This window comes from Lepidochelys kempii, chromosome 6 (assembly GCF_965140265.1).
Source record: "Lepidochelys kempii isolate rLepKem1 chromosome 6, rLepKem1.hap2, whole genome shotgun sequence".
NCBI classification, from domain to species: Eukaryota; Metazoa; Chordata; order Testudines; family Cheloniidae; genus Lepidochelys; species Lepidochelys kempii.
Genome location: NC_133261.1, coordinates 14669524 through 14683099, shown reverse-complemented (window position 1 = coordinate 14683099; position 13576 = coordinate 14669524). Strand labels below are relative to the sequence as shown.

General features: G+C 60.8%; 1 protein-coding gene and 1 pseudogene across 2 annotated transcripts; one reads left to right on the top strand and one right to left on the bottom strand.

Annotated features, from left to right (window-relative positions):
• The first annotated feature begins 328 nt into the window (after positions 1–328).
• Positions 329–7104, top strand: POLD4 (DNA polymerase delta 4, accessory subunit). 2 transcript variants are annotated; one of them, XM_073346843.1, is made up of 5 exons: positions 329–469; positions 2149–2353; positions 3937–4044; positions 5665–5776; positions 6823–7104. In XM_073346843.1, the coding sequence occupies exons 2-5, from the start codon at positions 2158–2160 to the stop codon at positions 6845–6847; spliced, it is 441 nt and encodes a 146-aa protein (XP_073202944.1). In that variant the 5' UTR covers positions 329–469; positions 2149–2157; the 3' UTR covers positions 6848–7104. The 2 variants fall into 2 exon arrangements, with proteins under 2 accessions (XP_073202944.1, XP_073202943.1); XM_073346842.1 differs by lacking the exon at positions 329–469 and having other exon boundaries at positions 1986–2353.
• A 2387-nt stretch (positions 7105–9491) lies between these two features.
• The window catches only part of LOC140912441 (MLX-interacting protein-like), a 47554-nt pseudogene continuing 43469 nt past the window's right edge, over positions 9492–13576 (bottom strand).

Here is a 13576-nt window from a genome sequence, read left to right as displayed (position 1 = left end):
GGGATCCGTTCCCTGCCTCGAGATGGGGGAGAGGGAAGGTCATGCCCACCCTGCCCTATGCCCCTATCCCTGCTGTGTTCACCCCCACCCCTTCCCCCCATCCCTGCGGTGTGAGCCCCCACAACTCCCTATCCCTGCTGTGTGTGCCCCCACGTTCCCCATCCCTTCCCCCCTCTGCTCCCAGCCCTGCTGTGTGCGTGCCCTATGTCCCCCACCCGTGCTGTGTGCCCGCGTCTTTTCAGACCGGCCACCCCTACCCCGTGCCCGCAGCTCCGCCACTTCCCCCCCTCTCTCCCTCCCCGCGCGGCGCTGTGCTCGCCCTTTTAAGGCGAAGGGAAAGCAGCGGCCCCATTGGCTGCCGGTCTGGAAGGCGGGCCCCCTGGGGGCGCGGGGCCTCAGGACCCCCGCTGGGCTCTCGGGTGGCGGGTCCTGTCGCCGATCGCAGCCGCTGCCCGGGAAGGCGGCCACGGTATCGTATCGTCCCGTCCCCGCTCCCCAGAGCTGGGAGCGCAGGAAGGGGAGCCCCCAGCCCCTCCCTGCGGACGGAGGGGGCGGGGCTCTGGTTTGAGACTGGCCTGGCCGGACTCCTGGGTTCTCTCCTGGCTCTGGGAGGGGAGTGGGATCTAGGGGTTACAGGGGAGGGGGCTGGCCTGGCCTGGCCGGACTCCTGGGTTCTCTCCTGGCTCTGGGAGGGGAGTGGGATCTAGGGGTTACAGGGGAGGGGGCTGGCCTGGCCTGGCCGGACTCCTGGGTTCTCTCCTGGCTCTGGGAGGGGAGTGGGATCTAGGGGTTACAGGGGAGGGGGCTGGCCTGGCCTGGCCTGGCCGGACTCCTGGGTTCTCTCCTGGCTCTGGGAGGGGAGTGGGATCTAGGGGTTACAGGGGAGGGGGCTGGCCTGGCCTGGCCTGGCCGGACTCCTGGGTTCTCTCCTGGCTCTGGGAGGGGAGTGGGATCTAGGGGTTACAGGGGAGGGGGCTGGCCTGGCCTGGCCGGACTCCTGGGTTCTCTCCTGGCTCTGGGAGGGGAGTGGGATCTAGGGGTTACAGGGGAGGGGGCTGGCCTGGCCTGGCCTGGCCGGACTCCTGGGTTCTCTCCTGGCTCTGGGAGGGGAGTGGGATCTAGGGGTTATAGGGGAGGGGGCTGGCCTGGCCTGGCCTGGCCGGACTCCTGGGTTCTCTCCTGGCTCTGGGAGGGGAGTGGGATCTAGGGGTTACAGGGGAGGGGGCTGGCCTGGCCTGGCCTGGCCGGACTCCTGGGTTCTCTCCTGGCTCTGGGAGGGGAGTGGGATCTAGGGGTTACAGGGGAGGGGGCTGGCCTGGCCTGGCCGGACTCCTGGGTTCTCTCCTGGCTCTGGGAGGGGAGTGGGATCTAGGGGTTACAGGGGAGGGGGCTGGCCTGGCCTGGCCGGACTCCTGGGTTCTCTCCTGGCTCTGGGAGGGGAGTGGGATCTAGGGGTTATAGGGGAGGGGGCTGGCCTGGCCTGGCCTGGCCGGACTCCTGGGTTCTCTCCTGGCTCTGGGAGGGGAGTGGGATCTAGGGGTTACAGGGGAGGGGGCTGGCCTGGCCTGGCCGGACTCCTGGGTTCTCTCCTGGCTCTGGGAGGGGAGTGGGGTCTAGGGGTTACAGGGGAGGGGGCTGGCCTGGCCTGGCCGGACTCCTGGGTTCTCTCCTGGCTCTGGGAGGGGAGTGGGATCTAGGGGTTATAGGGGAGGGGGCTGGCCTGGCCTGGCCTGGCCGGACTCCTGGGTTCTCTCCTGGCTCTGGGAGGGGAGTGGGATCTAGGGGTTACAGGGGAGGGGGCTGGCCTGGCCTGGCCGGACTCCTGGGTTCTCTCCTGGCTCTGGGAGGGGAGTGGGGTCTAGGGGTTACAGGGGAGGGGGCTGGCCTGGCCTGGCCGGACTCCTGGGTTCTCTCCTGGCTCTGGGAGGGGAGTGGGGTCTAGGGGTTACAGGGGAGGGGGCTGGCCTGGCCTGGCCGGACTCCTGGGTTCTCTCCTGGCTCTGGGAGGGGAGTGGGGTCTAGGGGTAGTTAAGTGTAATGGTCATTAGTTTTGCCACCATGGGGCATCTCCCTCAGGCTTTTCTTGGGAGCTGCCCCAGGGCCCAGCCCTCTTTCTCCACTGACCAACCTTCCCCCTCCTCCCTGCAGCTGGGAGCCATGGGCAGGAAGCGGCTTATCACCGACTCCTTTCAGGTGGTGAAGAGGCAGCAGCGGGACCCTGACACCAAGGAGGGGACCCTACAGCCAAGTGAATGCCTGGCCCATGGAGGGGCAGGGCCCCCAGAAGATGGGCTCATACCCCAGCCTGGCAAAGCTGGGGCCCTGGATGGCACAGCCGGATCTCAGGATGCAGGTAGAGCAGGGATTGGAAGCGGCTTGGGGGTGGGTGTGGAGCCGTCTCAAGCTGGGGGATGCAGAACTAGGGTTTGCCAACTGTCCACTTGCACAAAACCAAACGAACTTGCCCCGCCCCTCCTTCGAGGCCCCGCCCCTGCTCACTCCATCCCCCTCTCCCCACCCTCACTGACTCATTTTCACTGGACTGGCTCAGGGGGGTGAGGGCTCAGGGTGGGGCCAGAAATGAGTTGAGGGTGTGGGAGGGGGCTCCAGGCTGAGGCAGTGGGTTGGCATGCAAGAGGGGGTTAGGGCTCCAGTTGGGGGGTGTGGGCTCTGGGGTGGGGCCAGGGATGAGGGGTTTGGGGTGCAGGAGAGGGCTGGGGGGTGGAGCCGAGGGGTTTGGAGTATGGGAGGGGGCTCCAGGTTGGGGCAGGAGGTTGGGGTACACAGGGTGAGGGTTCCGGCTGGTGATGTGGGCTTTGGGGTGGGGCTGGGGATGAAGGATTTGGTATGCAGGGGGTGCTCTGGGCTGGGACCGAGGGGTTCAGAGGATCGGGGTGGGGTAGGAAGTTGGGGCCCAGAAGGGGGTCAGAGGTGCAGGTTCTGGGCAGTGCTCACCTCAAGCAGCTTCTGGAAGCAGCAGCAGCATGTTTCCCCTCTGGCTCCTATACAGAGGCAAGGCCAGGTGTCTCTGCACGCTGCCCTTTCCTCAGGCACCACCCCCACAGCTCCCATTGGCTGCAGTTCCCAACCAAAGGGAGCTGTGGGGGTGGCACTCAGCACAGGGACAGTGTGCAGAGCCCCCTGGTTGCCCCTACATGTAGGAGTTGGAGGTGGCGACATGCTGCTGCTTCCGGGAGCCACATGGCACAGAGGCTAACAGGAAGCTTGCCAGCCCCGTTACATAGCGCCACCAACCAGACAGTTAATGGCCTGGTCAGTGGTGCTGACTGGAGCTGCCAGGACTCCTTTTCAACTCAGTGTTCCAGTCGAGAACTGGACACCTGGTTACCCTCAGCAGAACCGCTTCAATAGCTGCAGGGTATTGGGGGGGGGGCGGAGCTGTTTTGGGAGGTGCAAAGGAGTGGAGCTGTCTCGGGCTGGAGGAGTGCAGGGGACAGAGCTGTCTCAGGGTACATTGCGGGGGTACAGGAGCGGAGCAGTCTCCAGGGGTGCAGACTGGAGCCTGTTTCAGCCTTCCAGCTTGGGGCTGCTCAGTGACTCAGACCGAGTGGGCTGTGCTCTCAGAGCCGGGGCTGGGTTCAGTCCTGGGGAGGGGCGACGTCGCTGCAACATACCCCACCATCCGGGTTGTGGGAGAGCCAAGCATCTGGGTGGGGGAGATGGACAGACCTGGAGCCATGGACAGACCCATAATAACCATTGCCACTCCATCTCCCCCTGGCCACTGGGAGCTGGGCCAGCTGCAGTTACTGGCCTGTGTTCTCAAGCCATGACCCCTCTGACTCGGCCCTGGGGGGAACTGCTGGGCCCGGGGTTTCCTGGCTTGCACTGTGTTGTGGGGGGGGAGGGGGTGCTGGTGGGCCTGGGCCTATTTCCACAGCAATGCTGATCTGTCTGTCCCCATCTGCTGTTCAGAGGCAGTGCCGGTCCCAGCTGATGTCCCCCCAGGTGGCTCCCTGCACCCAGCCCAGCTGGAGATGCTCAAACAGTTCGACCTCAGCTGGGAGTATGGACCCTGCACTGGTGAGAGCCCCGCCCCCTCCATCCTGAACCAGTGAGAGCCCCGCCCCCTTCCCCCCCCACACCAGTGACAACCCCACCCCCTGAACTGGTGAGAGCCCCACCCCTTCCATCCTGTACTGATGAGCCCCACCCCACTCCATCCTGAACCGATGTGTGTCCCTACCCTTTCCCCTCCACAACGACAGCCCTGCCCCTTTTCCCCCCCACATGGATGATAGCCCGACCTCCTTCCCTCCCTCCACACACTCATGATTGCTTGGTCCCCTATCCCTGCACTGACAGAGCTGTGCCCTGACCCCACTGCAGTGTGGACCACACAGGGCCTCCCCATAAGGCCAGCCAGCTCCTGCTGAGGGGTTGCCTCGCCAGCTCACTGCTTGGCCCCTTTTGGGGCAGCATGGGGGGAAGCCCCTGGATTATCCTAGTCACCCTGTGCCTTGCCCACTGGGGCTGCTTCCTTCCCCATCCCCAGGTGGCCAACGAGGCCATATGCTGGGAGACGTGGTGATGGGAGCCTGGGCCAGTGGGAAATGAATGCCACGCCACCTGGCCCACTGCTGCTAAACAGCACTGGAGGCCTGAATTCTGGGGTTGGGCTGGATTGGAGCTGGTGTCCTATTCTCTGCCCTCCTGAGCCAACCAGCCCTCCAGCCTGAACAGAGCCAGCACCCCCTATAGGAGAAGGCCCCACATCCCTTCTGTCACAGATCCACAGGGTGAGCACTACAGCCCAGCTTTGAAATAGTCTGTTGGAGGACCCCTGTCAATGTGCCTGACCCCCAAGGGGTCCCAAGCTTCCTCAAGGCCTTAGCGCCTCCGAGATGCTGGGTTCTGGACTCCTGCTTTGCACCATGAACTCTGCCCAGCAAGTCCAACTGAGCCAGATGCCTGGTCAGAGATTGTCCCCCTCTCCAGGGCCCCAGGACATGCCAGTGACATGGGGCAGCTTTTCCAACTAGGGCAGGGTTTGTTAACCTGCTGGCATGCGGCACGGGGAGTCCTCAGTGCAGCACAGAGAAGCAAAGGTCACAGAGCTGAGCGCCCAGTCAAGCTGTGGTGGAATCCCGTTTGGCTCTGGCTCTTAGCCCAGCTGCCTGGCCCATCAGTCCGATGCCAGAGCCATGCTGAGTTCCTGGGTTCCGCCTGCCGGGAAGGAGGTGTCAGGTGCTCAGTCCTTGGGGTGCCCGTTGTCTTTCCAGACCCCCCGTGGACATGGGCCAGGCCTTTCATGGCAGCACCCAAACACCAAGTTTCTGCTTTTTGGTTCAGTTGTCTGGGGATCCCTGGGGGGAGGGGAGGAGCTACAGCTTCCCCCCATTTTCTCAGGGCTGGCCCCCCGATCAAAATTGAGGGGGCAGCACTCCCATCCTCCCTGCTCAGGGCTGAGCCTGTTCTGCCATTTTAAAATGAAGTTCTATAGGGAAGGATCTGTGCAGCACCTGGCACAATGGGGGCCCTGATCTGGGTCAGGGTCTATGTAGCACCCAGCACAGTGGGGGCCCTGGTCTTGGTCGGGCTCTGTGCAGTGCCTGGGACAATGCGGAGGGCACCTGGGCCTTCAGCTGTCTGCGCCCTCCTGCCACCCTACCCCCCATTAACCTTTCACTCTCTTGCTGGCAGGGATCACCCGGCTGCAGCGATGGGAGCGGGCTGAGTCCCTGGGGCTGAGCCCCCCTGTCACGGTGCGGGAGACACTGCTGGAGCATGAGGGAGACGCCAGCTTCATGCACTGGTTGGTTTGGGGCCCAGCCCCTTCCCAGGGGGCTGCAGGGCATCTGCAGATGTGTGTGTGGTGCTTTCCCAGCTGCTGCCCAGCAGCGTCAATACCCTGGGATAGTAAATCTCCCTGAAATGAGCCCTGCTGCATGTGTGTGAGGAGAAACATGATCAGTCTCCTGGGTGCATCAGCTGGAACTCAGCCCCACCCCCTTTGCTCCCAGCAGTTTGGCTTGGAAGGAGCTTTGTACATAGATCTGAGGAACAAGAGGGCTCCACAAATGAACATTGCAGATCTAGGGCATCTCCACACCCATTGCAGGCTCAGGATCTGCTTCCTCCCCCCAACTCCCAGTGGAAAAATGAACCCTCTTCCCTCGAAGTTATGAAGCAATGCTCCTTCTGCAGTGACACCTGCCGGAGTCTGCAGAGAGCCTAGACCCACAGCTCCCACATAGGAGTGTTGGGGCAGTTCTCCTATGTGGGGCATTAATCCTGAAACCTATTGAGGGTGATTCAAAGGTCAGTACAGTTGGTGCCCGCACTGACTGAGAAGAGAGCCCCCTGTCTGAGCCCCTCACCCTGCTCCCTACAGCACAGCACCCTCTAGTGCTGCACTAGAGCATTGGTGCCAGCAATGACTACGAGGGGAGAGTGCCACAGCTGAGCCCTGCTCCATGCAGCCCTGGGGGTTTCTTGGAAGTTCTCCCAGACGGTGCCTACCCCCTCCCAGCCCTGCCTTGGGGCTCAGAGCCCTTGGGCTAGGCAAAAAGAAGGAAGAAATGAATGGGTTTGAGGGGAGAGTGAAAGATCTGGGCCCCCCTTCCCCGGGCTGCAGGCAGGCCATCCCTGAAAGCCAGTAGTTGTGGGACCCAGCCGCATCATTTCCCTAAGTCAACCGTAAAATTGTCTCCTGCAGACCGACCACAGCAGCGCTGCGCGGAACCAGCTGCATTCCGGACCTTCCAGCCCTGGCTGGGCCCAGTGGAGGGAGTGGGAGGGGCGGGATGCAGAGCCAGGGACCCTGGGGAGTAACCACATTCTCTCTGCCTTCCTCTGCAGCCTCTGGCATGACTACCCACTCTGAGATGAGGCAGGGCTGGCCTTGCCATACAGCGAGGAAGGGGGAATCATGCTGCCGCTTGGACTCCGCAGCACTTTACTCTGGTTCCTGATTGGAAAATAGCTCTGTGCTTGTATTGGGGGGGCTGGTGATTGCAGTATGGGGTGCCCAGGGCTGACATTGGATGGGCAAGCCCAGGTCCTGACAACCCAAGACCAAGCCGTGCTTTGTCCCATCAGCTGGAGAGGGCCATATTCCAGATTAAAGGGCCTGTTTGAGAACCTCTGAGGCCTGGTGAATTCTACAGCCTAGGGCAAGGCAGGTGCAGGAGAGCCATTGTCTCTTCTGAAAAGTGTGGGCATTGTGGGGAAAAAGCTGATTTCAGTGCATACAGAGTCCCTCTAGAGATGGGCAGGCCAAGCAGCCACCTTTTGGAGCCCTCTAGTTATCTCTGCTCCAAAACACTGAAGCTTGCATCTGGTCTGGACCCTTATGTCTAGCTAGCATTGTGCTGTAGAGCCTCCTAGTATACAACTAGTACTGCCATGTTGGAACCATGGTGTCTCCTAATGTTCACTCACCTTGTGTTGTCTAGCTTGTGCAGTTAGAACCATGGCATGGTATGCATTTGAGAAGCCAGTCGCAGCTAGTTAGGGCATGTGCAATCTAGGCCCACAGTGCATGTTCTAGAGCGATGGTGTGACCAAGTAAGGCATGTGGTCTAGAACCATTTGGTTATGCCATCTGCTCTGTAACACCATCTTGCTAATGCACATATTCTAGATCCATTTGGCACCAGGCTTGCCTAGCTGACTTTGAGCTGTTGCTAATCAGTTCCAGAAGCAGATTTTTCTCTATCCAAGGCACCAGCTCCAGAACATCAGTGCACCTGTCTGGTCTAGAACGTTTTCCTGTGTGGGTCAGTTACAGCACACAGCTGTTCAGCTCTACCTCCTGTGAGTCTGGAACCACACTGTGGTGTCTTGTGAGAGCCTTTGTGGGCCTGGAGCACAACCAAGTCATGGCCTGGGGCCTGGCCCTATAGGAGTGACAGCCCACCCAGCAGCTGCAGGGGCAAGTGAGCCTCAGTGCATGAACCCCTGCCCCACACATAGGCCAGCAGGAACCCCCAGGGAAGAAGCACTCATCAGCCCAGGCTACTTGGAGCAGCCCATACCTCACAGTGCACAAAGAGCATTGTCATCCGGGGAGGGGGGGCGGCGAGTGATAGCTCAGTGGTTTGAGCATTGGGCTGCTAAACCCTGGGTTGTGAGTTCAATCCTGAGGGGGCCATTTAGGGATCTGGGGCAAAAATTGGGTACTGGTCCTGCTTTGAGCAGGGGGTTGGACTAGATGACCTCCTGAGGTCCCTTCCAACTCTGATATTCTATGATTCTATGCAGAGTGGGTGACGGGCTGGCTCTGGGGAATGGGAAACAGAGGCTTTCCCTGCTGGGGGCCTGGACTGTGCCTGCAGGGTGTAGCACATGGAGGGCCCCCTGTGCCAGCAGGCCTGGGGGATGGTTGCTGGCTCTTGGCTTTGCCCAGTGCAGCTCCATGGGCTGAGCTGGGCTGAAGCTAGAGCAGGCTGGGCTTTTTGGGGTTAAACATTCCCCAACCTCTGCCCTCTGCATCACAGGGAAACTGAGACAGTGAGCAGGCTTCCCTCCCTTCCTCCCCAGGTCTGCCAGTCCCCTAGCCACTGCCATCAAGCAAGAATCATGGGGTTAGGTGGGGGGTGGGGGAGGAAGGCGCTTCAGAGCTGGGTGAGGGGAAGGGGGGTAGAAGGATCCAGCACCCTAGAATGGTGGGCTCAGCAACAAGGGAGTCCTGGAGGGGGGCAGGGTTTGGGGATGTTGCCAACCCCAGCAGGGAGCTGTTGCCCTAGTGCCCAGGGCTCAGAGCTGGGTAGCTGCTGGCCATGGGCCCATGTGGGTAGCCAGCAGCCGCAGCACCTCGGTGGGGCTGAATCTCTGACCAGAGTGGTTGTGTCAGCAAAGGGCAGGGGCAACCCCAGAGAGACATGCAAGGAAACCAGAGCAACCCATCCTCCTGGGGCCAGGCCAGGCCCATTAGCACTGCCTGGTGCTACCTGCCCACCTGCCACACCCTGCAGCGCCCTCTGCTGGGACTGGTGTAGCCAGGAGCTTCCCCCCACAGCCAGTGCTCCTGCCCCACTCCCTGCAGTGCCTCCTGCTGGGAGCCACATTCCCATGAGGCAAGGCAGCTATCACAAGTCAATCACTGAGATTAGTTCCTTGTGTGCCCTCCTCCCCCAGGCCTGGGGGCCTATCAAACCTCCACCTGGGGCTAATGGTTCCGAAGGGGGCAGGGATGGGGCTTTGCTCTGGCAGGTGACTGCTGCTGCCTGGGGGCCCAGGAGCAGGGTTGAGACACTGGGGGTGGGGAGAGCAGGTAGGATGCAGTAGCTGGGCCCCCACCCCATAGACATTGACAGTTCCTAGGGCAGGGGCTGGCTGAGACTAAAGGGAGAGCCCAGGTTAATCGCTGGCAGACCCCTGGCTGGCCCACTTCCTTAGCAGCACTTTAGTGCCTTCTGGCGAGCGAGCAGGGGAGGGCAGGTGTCTCCAGCTGCTCCCTGCTTGTCCATTTCCCCCCCATTTTCCCCTGCGAGGAGAGATCTGAGGCACTGGCTAGTCCCACATGCTGGGGGTTTAATACAGCTCCTGCTATCGCTGTCCAAACAGAGCCACAACCTGCCAGCATCCCCCTGCCCTCATGTGGGGGTGCTAAAAGGAACCCTCTACTCATCCCTCCAGCTCCCCTTTACTGGAGGTGTATAGGGGAATCCCCAGCTCTGAGAGATCCCCCTCTCTATGGGTGCTACAGGGGATCCCGCTCTGAGCCACCCCATTCCCATGTCAATGGGGGCTAAAGCGATCCCCAGCTCTGAGGGGCCCTCCTATTTCACTCTCTAGTGATGCCCAGCTATGAGCCCCCCAATTCCACCTTCTCTGTGGATCAATCAGCCTCCCCCATCTAGGGCTGTTACAGAGGGCCCGCTGTAGCCCCTGCATGTCCATCCAGGCACTTCTGGGCCCATGGTGGGGTGGAGCACCACCCAGGAGGCGAAGATGTCCGAGTCCTTGCCATCCTCTCTTCTCTGCAGGTAGGCGGCATCGGGATGTCCTCGTGTGGCACGGTAGGGCCCACTAGCTGTGGCCCTTGCCATGCGAGGGGCAGCAGATGGCCTGCAGGGCCTGCTTGGGGAGGCGTGAGGGCTGGGTGAGGATGGCTGTGAGCTTGCTGAGCTGTAGGAGGGAGCTGGAGATAGCTGGGGCGGGGGAGGGAGAAATTAGCACCAGCTCCAGATGGAAGCCGCCCACCCACAACCTTATCCCAAGCCTATCAGCCCGAAGACCCTGAGCTGGGTTTGGCGGGCTAGGCAGAGGAGGTGGCTCAGAAAGCCCTGCCCAGTGATCAGGTTGTGAGGGAATGCCTGGGGGTGACTGGGGATTGGGGGTGATATTGAATCCAGGCCAGGCACATTCCAAAGCAACCAGTGATTCCGGAGCCAACCTGATTTAGAGTTTGGACCCCAACTGCAGGGATCTGATTCAGAAAGGCTTGGGCTAGAGGAGTGGTGTCTAATGGGTAGAGTGGGGAGGGAAGCTGGGAGCCAGGACTCCTGGGTTCTAGTCCCAGCTGTGGAAGGGGAGTGGGGTCTAGTGGTTACAGCAGAGGGGTGTCTAGGAGCCAGGACTTCTGGGTTCTATCCCCATCTCCACCACTGATTGGCTCTGAGGTGGGTTACTAAATCTCCTCTGTGTGCCTTGTGGATAAGGACACCCCCGTCAGGCAGGCAGGATGAATAAGTGCCCATCTCTTGGAGCTCAGGGGGCCCTAACTCAGGAGATGGGGTTTTCCTGGAGGTTGAGGGGATCACAGAAGCTCCTTAAGAGGCTGGAATCCTTTTTCCCTGGAGTGGGCCCTTCCCCGAGCTGCTGGGGGTGTGGGGACGTACCGGGGCACAGCATAGGCAGGGCGCAGTGCTGCTCCAGCCAGCCCAGCACTGACTGGCAGAACTCCTTGGCACTGCGGGTGGTCACCGCCACCCTGTAGCTCTCAAATAGTGGCTTGATGAGCATGCTGAACTGTGGGCAGAGGGGGGTTAAGGAGAATCCCCCTGCCCCGGAGCTAACTAAGGGGACCAAGAAGGGCTGGCTTAGCCTCCCACCCACCACCTGTAGGGCCATCTGCTCTGTCCTGCCCTCCCTAACCCAGGAAGGAACACCCCAACTCTTCAGGGATTGCCATTGGCCCCAAAGCCCCTGTCCTGTCCCACCCCCAGAGACCCATCCACTCTGCCCTGAAGAGCCATCCCTGCCCCCTCCCAGCCAGGGCCCTGCGGTGTCCCTGCCCCCCAGGATGCCCTGGTAGGATGACCAGCTGCCCTGATTTTATAGAGACAGTCCTGATTTTTGGGTCTTTTTCTTATATAGGCTCCTATTACCCCCCACCCCTGTCCTGATTTTTCACAGTTGCTGTCTGGTCACCCTATGCCCTGGCCACAATCATGCCAGTGGATACGAGCCAGAAGCGCCAGTTCTGCAGGGTGCGGCGCACACAGTCGCCATACAGCCGGGCTGTGGGGTCTGAGCACAGAGGGGGGACCGGGATCCCGCTGGGGGGCAGCTGGCGCTGGATCTCCCTGGGGTGAGACGGGGGAGAAGGTAAAACTAGTCCAGGGCACAGCCCCACCTCATCCCTGCACTCACCCAATGGCAGCGCTCCGCTCCTTGACCTCACCCCACAGGCCCTGCCCCTCCCCCTGCACTCACCCCATGGCAACACTCAAGCTGCTCGGTCTCACCCTGCAAGTCCTACCCCCTCTCTGCGCTCACCCAGTGGCGCTGCTCAGCCCCTCGATTCCACCCCACAGATCCCGCCCCTTCTCCGCATTCACCCAATGACAGAGCTCAGCCCCTCAATCTCATTCCACAGGCCTCGCCGGCTCCCTGCGCTTACCCAATGGCGGTACTCAGCTCTTCAATCTCACCCCATAGGTCCCCGCCGCTTCCTGCACTCAGCCAATGACAGCAATCAAGCCCCACCCTCATCCCGCACTCACCCAATGGCAGCGCTCAGCTCCTCAATCTCACCCCGCAGGCGCTGGGCCGCCTCCTGCCCCTGCCGTGCTCCCGCTGCAGCTGCCCCGCATACACCACGCTTCTCCGCAGCAGCGTGGCCTTGCGGAGCTGGGGGAAACAGGCGAGCATGAGACACAGCAGCCACCAACGGGCAGAGAGGGATGAAGGGCAGGGATGGACATGGAGGGTACAGGGAGCAAGGGACAAGCCGAAGGGGAGACGGGGAGGGAGGGACGAGGACCAGGGATGAGCAGAGAAGGGGGAAGGACAAGGGTGAGGGATGGATGAGGACTGGGCTGGCACAGCAAAGTGGAGCCAGGTGTTCTAGCACCCCTGTTGGGGAGAACAGGGCTGCGCAGTGAAGCGAAGTGGGATCGGAAGGCTGGATAGCAGGCATGGCTGGGGGCACCACGTGGCATGTACCTTAACAGTGGGCTGGGCCAAGCCCGGCAGCACCAGGCTGGCAAGGGTGTTGAAGGCGCAGCTGATGTTCATGCGCCGGGCGTGGTCGGCAGAGGTAAAGCCAGCTCTTCGGTTGCCCTGCAGGATCCAATCGAAACTAGGCTGTGAGCCCTGCCCCAGGGATCAGGGCTGATCCCTCTCCAACAGCGCAGAGACAGGAGCTAACAGAAGGGGCAGTGATGCCTATCCACCTCACACACGGCACCCCTGGGGCACTGGGATCAGCACTGAGTATGAGGGGAAGCACCCCCCTACCAAGTCCCCCACCCCACTTCCGGCAGCACAGCACTCACTAGTGCCACACTGGAGTTAACACTGACAGTGAGGTACAGGGCCCTCTACTGAGCCCTTACCCTGCTCCCCGCAGCACCCTTGGCTTTCCCTGGAAAGTCTCCCTGCCGCCCCACTCAGCAGGGAGGGGCCCAGGTGTGGGTGGTTTGGCAAGGGCCCATGTTACCTTGGTGCTGGGGAAGCTGCAGGGCTGGTGGAAAGTGTGGGGTCCAAGGCGCTCAGCTCCATCTTCGGACTTGGCATCTGGGGGAATCATAGACTTTAAGGTCAGAAGGGACCATTATGATCATCTAGTCTGACCTCCTGCACAATGCAGGCCACGGAATCTCACCCAAAAACTCCTGTAACAAACCCCTAACTTATGTCTGAGCTACTGAAGTCCTTAAATCATGGTTTAAAGACTTCAAGGTGCAGAGAATCCTCCTGCCCCACGCTGCAGAGGCAGGCAAAAACTCCCCAGGGCCTCTGCCAATCTGCCCTGGGGGAAAATTCCTTCCTGACTGCAAATATGGCGATCAGCTAAACCCTGAGCATGTGGGCAAGACTCACCACCAGACACCCAGGAAAGAATTCTCTGTAGTAACTCAGATCCCACCCCATCTAACATCCCATCACAGGCCCTTGGGCATATCTACCGCTAGTAGTCGAAGATCAATTAATTGCCAAAATTAGGCTATCCCATCATATAATCTCCTCCATAAACTTATCAAGATTTGTCTTGAAGCCAGATATGTCATTTGCCCCCTCTGCTTCCCTTGGAAGGCTGTTCCAGAACTTCACTCCTCTGATGGCTAGAAATCTTTGTCTAATTTCAAGTCTAAACTTCCTGATGGCCAGTTTATATTCATCTGTTCTTGTGTCCATATTGGTATTGAGCTTAAATAATAAT

What these genes read in the sequence shown, in the direction of transcription:
- POLD4 (XM_073346842.1), top strand. Translation starts at nt 2,038, where the DNA reads ATGGTCATTAGTTTTGCCACCATGGGGCATCTCCCTCAGGCTTTTCTT. An exon ending in GGAGTATGGACCCTGCACTG is followed by an intron (nt 4,045 to 5,664) that starts GTGAGAGCCCCG and finishes TCTTGCTGGCAG; the next exon opens with GGATCACCCGGCTGCAGCGA. An exon ending in GACGCCAGCTTCATGCACTG is followed by an intron (nt 5,777 to 6,822) that starts GTTGGTTTGGGG and finishes CTTCCTCTGCAG; the next exon opens with CCTCTGGCATGACTACCCAC.